Genomic DNA, 17,500 nt, shown 5'->3' with positions numbered 1-17,500 from the left:
TAGCCTCGTTTAACAGCCGTGCAGTGCTGACTGGAAGCAATAATCTCTGATAGTTGCCATGGTCACAATAATTGGACAGGGTGTGTGCATGTGTGTGTGCGTTGAGATTTTAGCAAAAAGAGATTTTTTTTTCAGCATAGGTTACTTGATAGGCTGTATGTGTCTGAAAGCCTTGACTGCCTGGATGGAAGTAGAATTAAAACATGTAAACCAATGCTAAACCGAGTGACAAAAGAAAAGGCAAAATACAAACTACAGAACAGTCAGGTTGCACATTTCTAAGGCGCACAGTTGTGAGAAATAAATCCACTTTTTAATTATAGAAAATCAATTTTTTTTACGCACACCTGCATCCGGGTCTGCATCAGATAATGATGATTGGCTTATGATGACTATGATTTTTGGAGAGTAGCCTATCCGTTACTGAATGAATAGAACATTTCAAGCAAATCAGACTCCTGACCACTGATTCTTGGTTGTATTGTACTGTATTGTATAGGTTAGATAGAAAAACATTTTGCAGGGTCGCTGGTGCAAATGTAAGCTGAATTTTTTTTTTGAAAATGCCTTCCTACAGAATAAGACATTTATTTTCACAGCAGACACTTTGATTTGTCACAGCAGAGAAAGAACAGGTGTAGATAATAAAATGAGTAATGACTGAATTCTGTTTAGTTCCCACACAATGCTGGGAAGCCTGGCCATCTCTGCTGTCAAAAAACGCCTATGTGGACACGTACCATTAGGGATAGGGTTTTGCCTTTGCCATCCCAGGAACAAGAATGTCACTGCCAGGACTCATTTCAATCAAATTAAATGGTGGACGGTAAATATAGCGCACTTGGCCTATATAGTAAAAAGGGACGAATTTTGGACACAGCCAAGTTGTTAAAGGCCCCTGCACACACAGTTCAAACGAAGGTGTTTTCACTTATGCTGCCTGACTAGTCTTCTTTCCAGGGCTGTATGGTCTGGACGGCGTAGATACTTATTGAAAAAGCAATGTTTGTTTGTATTTTCAATCAGTGTACATCACCTTTAAATGAGAAAAGGATTTGTAGTTAATTAGTTCCGGTGGCAACATAGGACAAGGTTTGGGTCAATTCCATAGCTCCTGCCAACTTCTACCTGACTAAAGGTCTATTTAACCAGGGTAATTAAAACCATCTTAAACACTTTTCTTCTTCTTATCCACTAAACAAGACAGAGATTAACACACAGACAGACACACACACATGCACACAAATGAATTAGAATATTTGTATTTTGAAAACCCTTCACACATGTACAGTACATAAATGCATGAATAGTGACAGGTGCGCAATCACATTAATCACCCTATGGCCCAGAAAGATCTGCTGGGCTTACACGGCTAGAGATTGAAGAGAGCGGTAGTGACAGACTCTGTGTGTGGGTGTGTTGTATGTGTGTGTGAGAAAAATAGATAAGAGTATGTATGTGTACCGTGGACATGTCTCAAAAAGGAAGACTGTGCGTGTGTGTGTATGTGTGTGTGTGTCTGTGTGTGTTTGTGTGTGTGTATGTGTGTGTGTGTGTGTATGTGTGTGTGTGTGTGTGTGTGTGTGTGGGCCTGACAGGGTGCGGAGGAGAGTCATGGAGGTTGCAGGGGGTTTTGTCTGCAGTGTGGCTCCCGTATATCAGAAGTGCTTAGAGTCACGATTGTTACATAAACTGGCCTCTCTTCCTCATCCTTCACTCCCTCCTCCCTCTCTCCCACTTCTCTCTCCTCTCTCTCTCTCTCTCTCTCTCCTCACACCACACCACACACACACCCACACACCACCCACACCACACCACACACACACACACACACACACACACACACACACACACACACACACACACACACAAGATAAAGTATAAATGTCAATTAGAATTGAGAATGTAAAGTCAGAGTTATCATGAAATGAAAATTATTCCAGAATGCTGTGATTCATAAGCACATGCATAATCGTCCCTGACATGTTTTCCCCTTAGAGCGTTCTGAAAAATAACAATGTATTGCCACTGAGAAGTCACAGTCTTTTCCTGCCTCCACAAAAAAAAAATTGCATGAGGGGGTGAAAAACCTCAATACATTCTAAAAGTGAGCTTATGGTTGAGGAGTTGTTGGTTCTAATCCCTGGACTGCCCAACGTACTTTTGAACAATATAAAAACGGTAATTTATATACTGTACATATATAGGCAAACAAATTAGGTTAAATCCTTTATTTAACATTTTATTCTCTACTTCTTTCTCCATTAAATCACATCACTTTCAGAGGGAACCAACCAAAAATAAAATAAATGAAAAAAAGACAATTAATATTTCAAAAGTAATATTAATAGGCATTATCAAATCATTGTATTATTCATGAACACTAAACACTGACCCTATCTAACATGATAGTCCCCCCTCCTTCCCCTCCCCGTTAGTGGGACATAACAGCCTGTTCATTCCTCTACAAAATGGAGGCTGCTTGGCTTAGTTCCCCTGCGCCTCATCACTGCCTGGATGATGACAAGCACAACAAGCAGAGAGCTGCGAGCATTGTGCACAGACAGCGACACAATGTCACGTCTTGCCTCCTGGAAGTGATGTCAGTTTGTGTGCGTGTGTCTGTGTGTGTGACTGTGTGTGTGTGTGTACTTGAGAGGAGGGAAACTAGATGGGGATATGAGTGTATGACCGTATGTGTATGTTTATGTAGGTGGGGATGTGTGGATATTAAAGATGTGTGTGTCTTACCAGTGGGTATTTACCCATGTGTGTGTGTGTGTGTGTGTGTGTGTGTGTGTGTGTGTGTGTGTTTGTGTGTGTTTGGCGTGTGTGGTGTGTTTGAGAGGGTGAGCTGACCCGATCTGCTTATAGCATCAGAAGGAGTCACTTAAGCTTTGTGCCTGAGCAGTGAACTGTGCCTGTGCTTCAGTGACACACCATCAAGCTTCATACAGTAACACACACACACACACACACACGCACACACACGCACACACACACACACACACACCACACACACACACACACACACACACACACACACACACACACACACCCCACACACACACACACACACACACACACACCTCCTTCCTTTCTCCCTCCATCCTTTGCTCCCAAATACTGTATTTGTGCTGTTCAGGAAATAAACACACTTCCTCCACTGTTTAATTGCATATTCTTCTTGTTAAGTGAGGCTCAAGGTAAAACAACAATGGCAATATTATAGATAACATAAATGAAAAATAATAATTAAATAAATAAAGTACAGGCTGCACCATTGCATGAAATGGAAATACTGTGTCTTGCCTGGGCAACTTTGGGATTTTGATGGGTTATGGTTTTTTGTAAATATGCTGGATTTGCAGCATTGCAGGGGTTTACAGTAAATAACAATCAGCCTCCTTTTAATATAGTATTTCAGTTTGCTTTCAACATCTGTACTGGCCAGAATATATTACTAAATATTCAAACAAAGCAAGAACAAATGCAATTTGTTATATATATATATATATATATAAACAAAAAATAAAAATAATCTGTACAAGCTCATGCTTCCATTTTAATACAAAATAGTTTAACTTTTTACTGTAAAGTCATGTCGGATTTAGGTCTGCCTTTAATTTTCAGTTAAATAATGGATTGCTGCTGAATGAAATTTGATAGTTCTGTGTTGCTAATTTAGATACAGAGCAGTCATACATCTATCTCCTTATGAGAAAAAAATCCACACATGTGAGCAGTATTTTTCCTGGGACATTTGTTTACAGTATGTTCACTTTGTGTACAGTGACTTTACATCCATTTGAGCATTGGGATTCACATTGGATTATGCAATTTATGACAATGAAAATCAGAGTGTGAGATCTCCAACGTGAACAAATGGTATTGACTGAATGGTCTGAATTGAAGCAGAATGTGATGTACAGTAGCTTACATGTGCAGGTGTCCCACATCTGAGGCTTCACTCGGTCAGCTGAGGATGGCAGACAGAAAGAAATCAGGGATCACGGGGCCTGAGGGAAAATGTCTGTTCACGTGGTTTAAATCTAGCTTGAAAATGGACTCAAGCATTTCTAGAATATTTATTCAGTTCACCCCAAATTTGAGGTGATGAAAGATGATAGGAAATTTGAGTGAGACTTCAAACATCTCTTTTAGTTTGCATACAGATTGAAAACATCTCTGCAGATTTGGCATTTTTCATACGGCTGCATCATTCCTTTTTTGGGTTTCCACTAAAATTGAAATCAAGTTCTTTATGTGAATATACTAAAGGCCCATATCTATATATACATACGTATGTACATACTTACATACATACATAAATACCCACACATAGAGTGTACGACCTCTGGTGGTAAAAAGGAGCTAGATATATCTTGTGAATATATTGGGAACTATAAATCGGCAACATCGAGACTCCACTCGGCTGTATTTTGCAGTGACTCACTTTCAAAATGGCTTCCAAACAGGAATCGGTCTATCAAATATTCTCATTTCAGGACTGCAAATCCTCTCCTGACCCGATTTTTGAACTCCCGGCCCAGTGTCTGACCCCCAAACCGGTCCCTATAGTGATAGATAACGGCTCCTTCCAGACCCGGGCCGGCTGGGCGGCCCCAGCGGCGGAGTTTGACTCTCCGCTGCTGCTCTTCAGGTCGGTGGCGGCGCGCAGCAGAGGGGCCGCCCGCAGCGAGACGCAGATCGGTAACGATATCCCAAACCTGGAACCTCTGCGGTGGCTGCTGAAGAGCCAGTTCGACCGAAACGTGGCGGTCAACTTTGAGATCCAGGAGCTCATGTTCGACTATGTGTTTACTCACCTGGGCGTCTGCTCAGAGGTTAGTGGTGGAGGGCGGTGACTGGTGTGTACAGTATATGTGTGGATGGAACTGACGTGTCCACTGGTGCCAGCATTTATATCAGCCAGCAAATATGTTTCCAGTAGCCTAGTTCTCCTCTTCTCTGAGATATAAGATATCTAAGATATCGTAGACTATACCTAGGAGGAAGGAGCAGATCATGAAGAGAAACAGCTTTAAAATAAAGAAAGAAATCCCAAGTGTTTTGTAGCTAATCAGGTGTGTTTTAATTACGTTAACAGTATTGCAGGCTGGTAATATTTATCCATTTCTAGACTAACACATCATGACAACCAGATGATCAATCAGCATGACTTTTTCCATGCATTTGCAGGGCAGTGTGGCACATCCTATTGTGCTGACAGAGGCGCCCTGCAACCCGCTGCACTGTCGCCAGATGATGTCAGAGTTGCTGTTTGAGTGCTACCGTGTACCGTACGTCTCCTATGGCGTGGACAGCTTGTACAGTTTCTACCACAATAACACTCGAAGGAAACTCCAGCCACCACACACCGGCATTGTTCTGTCTTCAGGATACCACTGTTCGCACATTTTGCCAGTTATCAACGGCAGGTGAGGATTCACAGACACAGATAACACTTCCGTGTTGCCATGCCAGTGCTTATTTAATATCATCTTAGAGATGCTTTTTCTGTCTGTATGTCTTTGTGTTAGACTGTGTTTAGTGAAATCATACACCCATTTTGCACACTTCGTTGTGTAGAGTCAAATTTTTATATGGTTTTGATTCAAGGTTTGATGCGGTGAACTGTAAGCGTGTGAACGTGGCTGGGAGTCAGGCAGCATCTTATCTGCAGCGCCTCCTCCAGCTGAAATACCCAGGTCACCTCGCCGCCATCACACTCAGTCGAGTGGAGGAACTGCTGCACGAACACAGTTACACTGCTGTCGATTACCATGAAGGTACATTATGTCAGTGCAAACATACATATATAGTATATTGATACACAACTCTTTTTTAAGTTTTTGAATCATTTAAGAAACCCAGAATTTATCTAAAGTAACATTAACTAACTCCACAAAGACATGAATTTTCTCCTTGTGGCCGGTGGGGACGCACGTGGAACTAGACTAAGGCTGAATCTCATTCCTCTGTCTTACCCCTACCCCTTACCCTTTGCCCTAGGTTTTGCGCGTTCACACAAAACTAAGGGCTGTCCCAATACTCATTTTGATCGAGGGGATAGGGGTGGATGGCCCTTGAAAACCATAGACAGTTAAAGAAAAAACCTAGGGAGGACGCAAGCTTACTTGTAACCGAGGGGTAATTTCATGGGTAATATACAACATGGAGATGCATGCAATCCCCCTCTTCCTTTCTTTTTTTTTCTTCTTACTTTCCATTCCCTCTTTGTTGTGTTCTCCACAGAGCTGGAGAAGTGGCGCAGCCCAGAATTTTATGAGCGGGAGGTTCACCGTATGCAGCTTCCCTTCTCGGGTAAAGTGCCGGGCGGTTGTGTGAGCGTGGAGGAGAGGCAGGAGAGACGAGCTCAGCAGCTCCGACGACTTCAGGAGATCAATGCTCGCCGCCGGGAGGAGAAGCTGCTGCAGGACCAGGAGAGGCTGGACAGACTTATGGCAGTGCAGGCAAGGGGCCTATTTTATAATTTACAGTTTATTCATTTGTTTTTTCAGATGGCATTTATATATGTATGTCTTGAGATTTAATATGCAGTAGGAAAAATCTGGTAATAAAAAAAAAAAAAAAAAAAGAAGACAAACCATTAAAAAGCTTAATTGTTCTGAGAAATTGTGTGTATTCATTACAACAATAACTAAAGAACATCCAAAATAAAATGCTTTCACTACATTTTTGATCTAATTTTTGATCTTTGGTTTGGTTCTTATACACATTTGGTTTGTGCTGCACAGTGATCATAGAGTTTGTGTGTATACAGGAGCTGCTGGAGGACGGCCTGTTGGATCAGTTTCATAAGAGCCTGGTGGAGCTCAACATGGACTCGGCCGAGGAGCTGCAGTCGTACATCAACAAGCTGCAGCTGGCTGTGGAGCAGGGCAGACAGAAACTGCTGCACAGCGACGGAGCAGAGGGAAAGCCTGAGGTGGGTATTAAGAAATAAGGGAATAAGGGAAGCTAGATTTTTTATTTTTTTTATTTTTTTTATTTTTTTGTCTTGCAAGTGTTTTGTCCACATTTCGAGGCTCTGTGTGTGGCAAAACATTTGAATGGTTAAAAACATTTTTTATGGTTGGCTATCATTTAGTCTCGCTTTGCCAGACCTTCCTCCACACGCTGCAGAGGAGGGTCTGGCTAGTCCACACAGCATTCTGGGATGGGAGAAAAACGTGCTCCGGTTTAGAGGCATTTAATTAAACCAATCACAATTGTCGCTAAACTCCGCACTGAGCTGCTGCAAAATATCCTCGGGAAGAAACTTGCTTTGGTGGAACGTGTACGTTCAGAAGTTGCTGCAGTTGTGTGATAGAAAATTCAGATTGGACAGATAGTCTGGCTAGCTGTCTGGATTTACCCTGCAGAGATCTAAGGAGCAGTTAACCATAGTCCTCATAAATCCACCGGAGTTTAGAATTCCAACACTAAGAAAGTAGAAGGAAAGGGACATCAGCAAAAAAGATGTGCATCCTGCAAAACTTCCTGCAGCACCGGCGCAATCCCAGAAATGGAACGTCATAGATATAGAATAGCTATCACTTGTAAAAACAGATTTCTGTGTTTAAAAAAAAAATTAAAATATATATATATATATATCAACAAAAAACTTTAACTCTTATTTGATTAATAAATTCTATAATATACAGTATATGAATAACATAGGTGTACATAGCAGTGTTATATAAGCAGTGCTTTTTCATGTATATACTTGGCTACTATATTGTATTCTCCAGAAAAGTAATGACTTCAGCTGATCAACTCAAGAGCCACTGAGCTGAGTTCACATTCCCAATGCATCAGTAATGAATTAGGTCTGCATGTCATCGCTGTGGATGTGCTGGATGGGCTCCATAGGATCCATGCTTGTTTGCCGCAGTTGGTTTGCTGCAGCTGAAGTGAAGCCTGAGGCTGTTCTGTTGCTCTCTGCCAGGTGTCTGAGCTGGAGCAGCCGATGGACGAGGGAGATGGAGTGGCGCTGATGGATCCTGACTTCCCTGAGGACACGCTACCAGAAAAACCTGCTAATGTGGTTCAGGTAGTGGCTTCCCAGACAGATATTTACACCCTCATTAATGCTGTGCAGGGAATTATCTGCCAGTTTTGTGGGTGAATGTGTCAGAAAAACCTGTATTAAGTTTGTTTGGGATAACAGTAAGGAAGCTAGTAAACTTTACTTATAAGCTGAATTTGAATTTTGAAATTTGGTATCACATATTAACGTAATGTCCTTTGACATGTCTCTAGCCCGTGTTCAACGTGGCGGAGTACCACCAGCTGTTTATAGGGACGGAGCGTCTGCGGTGTCCAGAGATTCTGTTCCAGCCCTCGCCAACCGGGGAGGACCAGATGGGACTGATGGAGACTCTGCAGTACGTCCTGGCCAGGTAATGATACATATACAGTATATGCATTTACAGTATGTTGCGTATAAACACATAGCCCCAGGGAAATCATGCAAACACACACATGGATTGGGAAAGTTCTCTCCTTGCCCATTTGATTTTATAACACAAATACTGTATTTTTTAGCATCTTAATCACAATTCTTCTCATATTATCTTAAATTGTGTTTTTATTAGAAAATGTCACGTCAAACTGAGGAATCAGTATCTCACATACAGGTACACACCAGAGCAGCAGGAGGCGCTGGTGAGCAATGTATTTCTGACTGGAGGGAACATGCAGTACCCCGGGATGAAGGAGAGAGTGGAGAGAGAACTGCTGGCTATGAGGCCCTTCCAGTCACACTTTAAGGTACACGGTCCATTTTTTAAACCCTTTTTATCATCACACACTCCTAAACAATGCTGTTCAGAATCCCATCCCACACATTTTTTCAGGTGTGTGTGTGTGTGTGTGTGTGTGTGTGTGTGTGTGTGTGTGTGTGTGTGTGTGTGGTGTGTGTGTGTGTGTGTGTGTGTGTGTGTGTGTGTGTGTGTGTGTGTGGAAACCAGTTACCCAAGGTTTGCTGCCCAAATACTCCAGATGCACTCTTGAAAAGACATTTGAACTCTGACTGACTCATTCTCAGGTGACAATGGCGTCTCGGCCGGCCCTGGATGCCTGGTACGGGGCGAGAGACTGGGCCTTGGAACATCCCCTCAGCGGAGAGGGAGGAGCGGCAGAGGGATGGATCAGCAGACAGGAGTACGAGGAGAAAGGAGGCGAGTACCTGAGCGAGCACTGTACCTCTAATGTCTTCATTCCCATGAAAATCGCCAAACCAGTTCCGGCTCGCCCCACCGAGTCCTCTGTTACCACGCTGACATCGACCGGCGCTTCTGCTGCCGTCACCACGGTTACGTCTGCCCTGGCTCCCTCCTCTTCCACTGCTGCTACTGATGTTTCTATGGTTACCTCCTAAACTGATCTCTGTTTTGAGCCTCTGATGTTCAGTGAATTATAGCAGATGTGATGCAGTCAATCAAAGGTAAAGAAGACCTTGCTCTTTAATCCTGAGGGAATGAAAACAAAACTTAAATTTACTTGAATTTATTGTTGAGGATTCAGATAGGTGGTCCTGGCCAAAACATGATTTTAACTGCAAATAACATATCTCAATGTGGTCTGCTATTAGGCATTTCTCTGTGGAAATCTAAAGAAATACACCACCAAACAGCATCATAAGCTCATATATATAAGGTACATTAGCAGAAGCTGTTAAGACATGGATGTTCTTTTATTTACCAAAAAACAACTAAGGCACCATTCAGAAATGTTGAATGGAAATTTACTTCCTGTCTTTTCTCAATCTTGTAAAACCTGTAAGTTTTTTTACTTTCTGACTGTTTTGGACATACAATTTTGTTTTATTTAGCCCTTTGAGATTTCCTTGTGAAATGTAAAGGGCATTATAAATAAAATGTATTATTATTATTATTTTTATAATGCTTAATGAGACCGTTCATATTAAATGGTCATCAAAGGAATGATCTTAAAAGCTCTAGTGGGAATATGTTGTATTACTATATAAATTTAATTGGTTGTTTGTATGTTTTAAAAAAAAAATATATTTTCACTCATAGAAACAGCAGTTTTTTGATTGAATTGCATGTTGAGAAAGAAATCTGGCAGCTGTCTTAGGCCATTGCTGTTCAAGGGCAGGGTTTGGGTCAATTACACACACACACACACACACACACACACACACACACACACACACACACACACACACACACACACACTCTCTAACCTACCACTAGTTGTATCTATCCATGCAGATAGTGTCGGTTTTACGCCCATAGTTTTATCTGTACAAATATTTGCCACCGCGACAAATTCAACTGCAATGTTTTTTTTCTAAATTACAGCTGCGACTAACGATTATCTTCAACACCAATTAATCTGTTTGATTTTAGATTAATTGATTAGTTCTTTAGTATGTAAGATTTAATTCCCATAGCAATTTCCCAGAGCGTCTGGAAATGCTTGTTTTGTACGACCAACAGTTTAAATCCTAAATATTTACACAATATAAAACAGACATGAAACAAATCCTAACATTTGAGAGGCTGTGACTTGAGAAAGTTTTGTCCATTAACTAAATTTTTAATTTAATGATTTAATTGATAATTGATTTTCAGTTCAGACATATGTCTCCAAACCTGTTGTTTTGGGTGAACTGACCTTTTATATGCAGCGTACGTGATTATGTTTGCAAAATACTTTTTACACCACTAGATGGCACAGAGAAACACAAAATCTTGTCAACCTGTTTTCAGCCTCTAGTGCAACTGAGCATATCCACAATACCAGATCTATCCCACATAATTAAACTGATGACTATGATTACTCAATTACAGTTATGTCGTGTAGATTTTCTTTAGGCCAAGAGTTTCAAATTTACTCTGAGAAGCTGGTTTATGCAAGTACAGCAACAAAGTCTGCTCTCAGCTTTAAAAAGACACACATTCTAACTTTTGTTTTTCACTTTACAACTGATATTGTGGTGGAGTGTCAGTTGAACAAAATGTACTTTATGTCAAGCCTACTAATCTAAAATCCCACACTTTAATCAGCCTATTGTTTGCAAGAACATGTGACAGCAGGGACCTTTTGATTCTAGGTACTGTACTGATCTAAAGGCTCTGACTCTCAATGAAGAACTGTCAGGTGTCTTGCAGGTGTTTGTGTTCTACTGTTTTTTCCTTGTTGGTCCACATTATTAACCCAGCAGACCTCTAATAGCATTATATGGTGTTAAACTGTGCCACAGCTCGAGGTTGAAACCGTCCACCAGCTTGTTCTGTTTCTGCTCAAGCAGCAGTAATACACACACACACACACACACACACACACACACACACACACACACACACACACACACACACACACACACACACACACACACACACACACACACACACACACACACACACACACAGAGAGACAGAGCAGAACAGCAGCAGCAGCAACGCAGAGCGAGGCTAATCAGAGCCAACCCAGGCCTGTGACTGCCAGGTGATTGGCTCAAATGTAACAAGAGGGATTTAAATGGGGGAAAAAAATCACTTTATGTAATGTAAAAGCAAGTAAACCAGATTTATTTCAAAGAATACACTAAAGTCCAGCAAGGCTTTCCTAATGATATTTTAACAAAAAAACAAACGGGGATGCCATTGTGTGGATTTTGGTTTGTTTTACACCATAAACAAGGAGGGGAATAATCTCATAAAGTTTACTTATCTGAGGTTTTGAGAAAGACACATTTGATATTTACAATATTATGTGGCTGTGATCTGTGTTGACAGTGGCCTGGTTCTTCTGAGCCATTCAGGATATGTTTCAGCTCAAAAACATGATGGGTGGTTATAGTGCCCTCTTTTATCCTTTTTCATACCAGCTTTCACTTCCTCCGTGTCATTATTAGGCGGGGTTTCTAAACAAATTCTCTACAGAAGCTCAAGGGATTCTGCAGGTAATGTTGGCTAGTTTCCAATTAGAAGGATTAATCTGTGAGCTCCGTGCTGCAGGTCAGCAGGAGCAACATGCAGGGCTGAGCTCATGTTCCACAGTCCTGGATCAGAGGGGAGGAGAAAATAAGGACCCAGAGTTAGTGAGTCCTTAGTCCAGGTGCACAATGAGGTTTATTTTAATGGTTGGACAATCCTATTTTGTTTTTTTCTGTGTAAAACTTGAGCCTGTTACAGATTCTAAATAATTCTGAAGGCAACAAACTGATTCACTTATGTTGTTCCCTCTACATGGTTACAGAGATTTAGCCTGTTGGCAAGATGTCATGTTGGCACAGTTACATAAGGTGAAGAAAGGTTGAATATCCAATAAAACCGTAATTGGAGACAACCCTGCTATTTATCTCCAGGCTTCTTCCTATTTCTCTTCACTCTGCACAGGGACAAAACGTTTGCAGACTATCTAACATAGATGGCTTGTTTCCAATGATGGGAAGCCTGTGAGAGATCATATCCTTGTTTATAACTTTTTAGTCGGGGCAGCTGCACACTGGGGAGTGGAAACTGGGCTATAATGTGAACTTACTCCGGATGATTTCTTTCCGGTGAAGCTCTTTGGGTTTGGGTGATTTGTTACTTATGTTTATTTTTTTTCAAATGCAGCTTTAAGTAAACAATAGAAGTTTTTAAATAATTTACTGAAGTAAAAGTTGCACATATCACACCATAGGATACGCCATTATAGGTAAAAGTCCTGCATTTGAAAGTTTAACATGTGTCAGTCTTGACTCCGGTGTCAGAGCTTCAATATAATAAACTGCATGACCCCCACAGACCTGGTATCTCCTGCCTGGACAATTTGTGACAAGACGCTGTCTCTGTATCATCAATCATTAGACCTAGGTACTGTTTCATGTAGCCTACTGTTTAAAGGCTTTGCTGTGAAAGGGATATTCCACTCAAGTCATTTGAGTATGAAGTGGCCATTAAAGGTTTGTAACGTCTCTTACAAAGAAGAGATTTAAACTGTGGAAAAAAGTACACATATGTGTTATTTTGTGTCTCTGGTGCTTCCAAACGCATACAAACTTGGGAACAAACATCCATGCTGTTTTGAGGGAGATACGGGTTTCTGAATGTCCCCTGCCTTCAGTCTCCGGGTGAGCTGTTCAAAATCTCCACGGCTTTCTATGTAACTAGCCAAGACGAGGTGGCTAACTGTAGCACGCTAGCGCTAGAATGCTAGCTTGTCCTCAATGGCATAACACTGCTACAACACATACTAGTTCACCGTGATCTACAAAAGAACTACGTCCATGTCCCTGTTCTGCAGGTATTCCACAAGTGTGCCCTCGTTTAGAAGAAGTCTCCCAGCTAATCCTGCCTTGTACTGACCAAAGTTGGAGAAGGTTATCTAGCTGATGTGATCTTACCTTAGCTACTGCGCATGTGCAACTCGCAACAAAGATGGTCAAAAAGCGAGATTTCTCACTCTGTAGCTACAACAGAGACCTAAACACACAGGGTGAAAACAGGATCTGCAGCAATGTGCGATACAACAAAAATGTGGTGTTTTTTGAAAATGAAATCATGTAAATGATTATTCTGGTACAACCTCAAAATACAATTATGAACCTGAAAATAAGCATAATATGGGCGCTTTAACATGTTTCTTAACACTGTAAAAATGTGTCGGAGTCCTTTGTAAGTGACTTGAATCCAAATACAATCCTTTCTGACCCTTACAGTTGGTGTTTCATACTGAAAATGTAGATTTTGGACAAAGTCTTTAAAGCAGCTGTGACAGACTGGTTGAAGGTACTCAGAATATGGTTATTATTCGTCCAGTGAATAGTCCACCCGGTCCAACAATTTGAATTCTTAGAGACCTCATCCAGGGCCGAAGTCATTATAATGAAACACCTCCTAGCTTTAGTTTTGCAAGTGATTGCTTTTATTTGAAGGTTGAAGCTTTTCATTTTATTTTGTGCAAATCTCATAGCTGGGTTCATTTAAAAAAAGAAGAAGCTCAAGTCACTCTGGAAACAGAGCCACTTAAAAGCTATTTTATGAAGATGAATGTTTTCCTTTACAGACGTGTGGTGTCTGGAAGGTAATGACGCATCTGTGAAGTTTAAAGTGAAGCGCTCATGTGTCAAATTGAATTTTGTTTGTGCAATAAATCTGAAACACGATTTATCAAACAGAATGGGAGGTTTCTTTTTGATAAGAGAAAAGCATTGCTGCACTTTCCTCTGTTGTTTGGAAGTTTTTGTTTGTTTATTTAATCACTTTGGGGGTTGAGAGAGATTATGTAACAAGATGAAAATTTCACATATCCTGTTGTCTTAATAACTCAAAATGAACTAATAATTTTACGAGTGTTAATGTAAAGGTCTTTGTCTTGCTCTTCGGGCATCCCCATGTTGTGTTTTTGTCCTTATTTTTTGGGGTTAGCTGATAAATTGTACAAAGCTAATCTTTTTCAAGATGGACAATTTTTTTTTAAATTTACCTAAGATATTAAAGATTAGCTGCATAAGACTTATTTTGCAAATAATGGTCAACAAGCTGAATTGCTATATTTCTAAACTCTCAATGGCTACGTATATTAAGGTTATTCACGGCGAGATTGACCTTTTGAAAAGTCCTGAAACGGTACAAACGGGGAGATTGTGATACATAATTATTTTTTAGAGTGTCCCTGACTTTAGATGCCAAGATAACCGGCCAGGACCGTCATTAACTGGAAGACAAAGGGACAGTGTCTCTGAATGTTTTTGAATGCACAAACGCATCATGAAGCAAGTCTGTGTAAATGTTTCTTACATAATTCATTATTGTTTGCAGTATTAGTTCTTACCAATAGTTAACTGAACCTTTGTGTAACTTTATTATTGAGAAATAATAGATTATGCTCTCACAAAAAGGACTTCAATTGCAGTTATTTTTGCAGCTGCGTCATTCCTGTGTGTGGATCTTCTCTTTCTCCTTGGTGTCGCAGCTTTTGGCTGATTTGTGTATTTTGGGATGCGTAGGCTACTGTATACATCTGATATTATTTAGGCAACTGAAGAAGTCCCACGGAATATAGATATTCCCCAGCGACATTAAAGGAACAGTGTTTGTATGCTTTTCCATTTACTCAAGTCGGCTCCCAAAGGGTCAAAAGTCTTTAAACTGCAGTAAAGGAAATGAGGGAGAAAAAGGCTCTGAGCTCTCTGCAGGACCTTACACAACTTCTTCTGATTGAACACCATGATACGAGCATTAAATATCTTTGGCCTGGATATTTAATGAATATTTACACGGAGGAAGCCGTATTGTTTGAATATAAACTGTTACACAGTGTCCAGCACAGTGTAATCAGCAGAAGTAGCTGTAATCAGATGATAATGACCTCTTTTTCCTCCTCCTCCTCCTCCCCCTCCACATGCAGAGAGCAACAGGTCTAATCCTGTCTGTGCACGGCTGCCTGTGGATAACAAGGGCCTGAAACACTGACTCTGTATCATTTTATTTGATGCATTGTTTCTAAATTTCTGTTTACTGGAGCAATGATATTTCGGACAGCAGTAGAGCATGCTAAGAGGCACCCTGGCGTAAGTAATCTTTATCTCTTAACTGTTTTTTTCTTTGTGGAATTTAATGTCAGTGGCAGCAACTTTCCCAAAATGTTTTAACATATATCTGAATAGTGCTTGTTAAATTATGATTTTAAACTTAAATAATTAACATGAAAATTATTAAAATGTGGATGTGCTTCTAAATGGACTCATGTAATGTAAATGTTTCTCTGTGCACATTATTCAACATCAGTGACATAGTAACACCACTGTAAATAAATTTGGGTTAACTGTAGAAGTTAAGTGGCAACTGCAGTCCTTTTTATAAGGGCTTTCCGGGAGTGAATCTGTTTTATTCAGTTTTTTATTCAATCTTGTGATGTAATGTATTGCTTTATGTTAGTCTTAAGATAATTGTATTGTATTTCTGTCTTCTGTGATATCACTATAATATGAATAATATCCTCCTAAAAAGGAATGTATTCATTTATGGTTTATGAAGAAAATGAAAGCCCAATGAATTTATCCCAACATACTGTACATTATAGACTAAATCATTGATTAAGTTCTAGCTTTGTTTGCATGTCATTTAGCTGATTCAGCTTTAGTCAATAAAATACAGTAGCAAACACAGTTGATGATTGCCTGCAGGGTTTCTAGAGTGTTGGTGGATTAATCGATGTGATGAGAAGTCTAATTTTGTCTCATCAAATCTTAGTTCCTTCAGTTTCTCATTTAAAACCAAAGTGAGAGACGCTAAAGACTTTAAAAACACCCATGATCTGTACTTTAAAAAACAACATCTCCTAAATCTAAACTGACAAAATCTAAGGATTAAGGAAATGACAAGTTGCAATAAAATACATTCGAAAATATAAGGACCTGCAGGGCATGGGATTATTTCGGCAATTTTTAACCAGCTCTGCTGTCAGAAGGCGAAGTGACAGAGTTTTAACTTCTTTTCATTGTCCTCCCAAGAGAGAGAGAGAGAGAGAGAGAGAGAGAGAGAGAGAGAGAGGGAAGCTGCAGTGAACAAATCCCTGTGAGACTCTACCAAAGCTCCTTGATCAAGTTACAACAGTCAGGACAGACAGACAGATAGTGAGACAGACTGTGACAGAGAGTCAGGAAGAGTCAGAGAGAAAGACAGAAATCCAGATAGACAAATGAACAGACAGACAGACCGACAGAAGGTTAGACGGGTGGGTGCAACATAATATCATTAATGTGTATGTTGCATTCTACTGCTGTAGATGTTTATGGTTGTGTTCATTTAACAATTTTATGTCAGTCGGGTAGTTTAATCTACAGCAATGTATCAGTATATGTATTACAGTACTTTACTAAGTATATACTTAGTTATTTTCCACCAACATAGAGCTCAAAATAAGTAGTGATTGGAATATGTGAATGATTTCAGTGTGGTGTAAGTAGATAGACACTCACACATGTAGAAAGTGAGTAAATCAGATGGAGAGAGGCAGAGACTGAATGGGAGAGAGACACTCAGACAGATGGACAGACAGAGAGTCAGACAGACAGAGTTTGACAGGCCGACAGAAAAAAAGACCGACATTATGATCACTCAGTCGTGTTGCTGCAGATCTTAAAGGTCCCATGGCATGAAAATGTCCCAGCCTGCCTATGGTCCCCCAGTGGCTAGAAATGGCAATAGGTGTAAACCGAGACCTGGGTATCCTGCTGCCTTTGAGAAAATGAAAGCTCAGATTGGTCCATCCAGGTTACCTCCCCTTTCTCTGCTTTGTCCGCCCAGAGAATTTAGCCCACACATGGGAGAGAGACATCATGGCTTTCAAACGAGCAAAGTGGCAGTTGGTCAAGGCCACACCCCCATCCTCCACCTTGATCCCCCCCCCCAATTTCTACAGACTCAGAAATGGCACACACTAAGGAAAGCTCATTGTGGGACTGGCTGTAGTTGCTGTAGTTCTACACCAAGGCTGAATTTTGGGGAAGAGACTTCAGATACAGTATTAG

The 17,500-nt window shown here is 40.6% G+C and overlaps 2 protein-coding genes across 2 annotated transcripts in view; both read left to right on the top strand.

Moving 5' to 3' along the window:
* Nucleotides 1–4,420: 4,420 nt before the first annotated feature.
* Nucleotides 4,421–10,047, top strand: actr5 (actin related protein 5). The gene is made up of 9 exons (XM_032521396.1): nucleotides 4,421–4,847; nucleotides 5,203–5,441; nucleotides 5,623–5,792; nucleotides 6,259–6,476; nucleotides 6,788–6,952; nucleotides 7,955–8,059; nucleotides 8,269–8,408; nucleotides 8,646–8,778; nucleotides 9,056–10,047. The coding sequence occupies exons 1-9, from the start codon at nucleotides 4,464–4,466 to the stop codon at nucleotides 9,386–9,388; spliced, it is 1,887 nt and encodes a 628-aa protein (XP_032377287.1). The 5' UTR covers nucleotides 4,421–4,463; the 3' UTR covers nucleotides 9,389–10,047.
* Nucleotides 10,048–15,276: 5,229 nt separating this feature from the next.
* ndufa4l2a (NDUFA4 mitochondrial complex associated like 2a) overlaps nucleotides 15,277–17,500 on the top strand; it is a 5,467-nt gene continuing 3,243 nt past the window's right edge. The window contains exon 1 of the mRNA XM_032521096.1: nucleotides 15,277–15,538. Coding sequence (XP_032376987.1) covers nucleotides 15,494–15,538 — 45 coding nt within the window. The 5' untranslated portion in view covers nucleotides 15,277–15,493. The remainder of the gene's footprint in view (nucleotides 15,539–17,500) is intronic.

This window comes from Etheostoma spectabile, chromosome 7, assembly GCF_008692095.1.
Source record: "Etheostoma spectabile isolate EspeVRDwgs_2016 chromosome 7, UIUC_Espe_1.0, whole genome shotgun sequence".
Taxonomy (NCBI): domain Eukaryota; kingdom Metazoa; phylum Chordata; class Actinopteri; order Perciformes; family Percidae; genus Etheostoma; species Etheostoma spectabile.
This window is presented reverse-complemented; position numbering and strand designations above follow the sequence as displayed.

Excerpts from the sequence above, each read along its gene's own strand:
- actr5 (XM_032521396.1), top strand. The coding sequence starts at position 4,464 with ATGGCTTCCAAACAGGAATCGGTCTATCAAATATTCTCATTTCAGGAC. Across the intron at positions 4,848-5,202 it reads ACCTGGGCGTCTGCTCAGAG|GGCAGTGTGGCACATCCTAT; the intron begins GTTAGTGGTGGA and ends ATGCATTTGCAG. Across the intron at positions 8,409-8,645 it reads CTGCAGTACGTCCTGGCCAG|GTACACACCAGAGCAGCAGG; the intron begins GTAATGATACAT and ends TCTCACATACAG.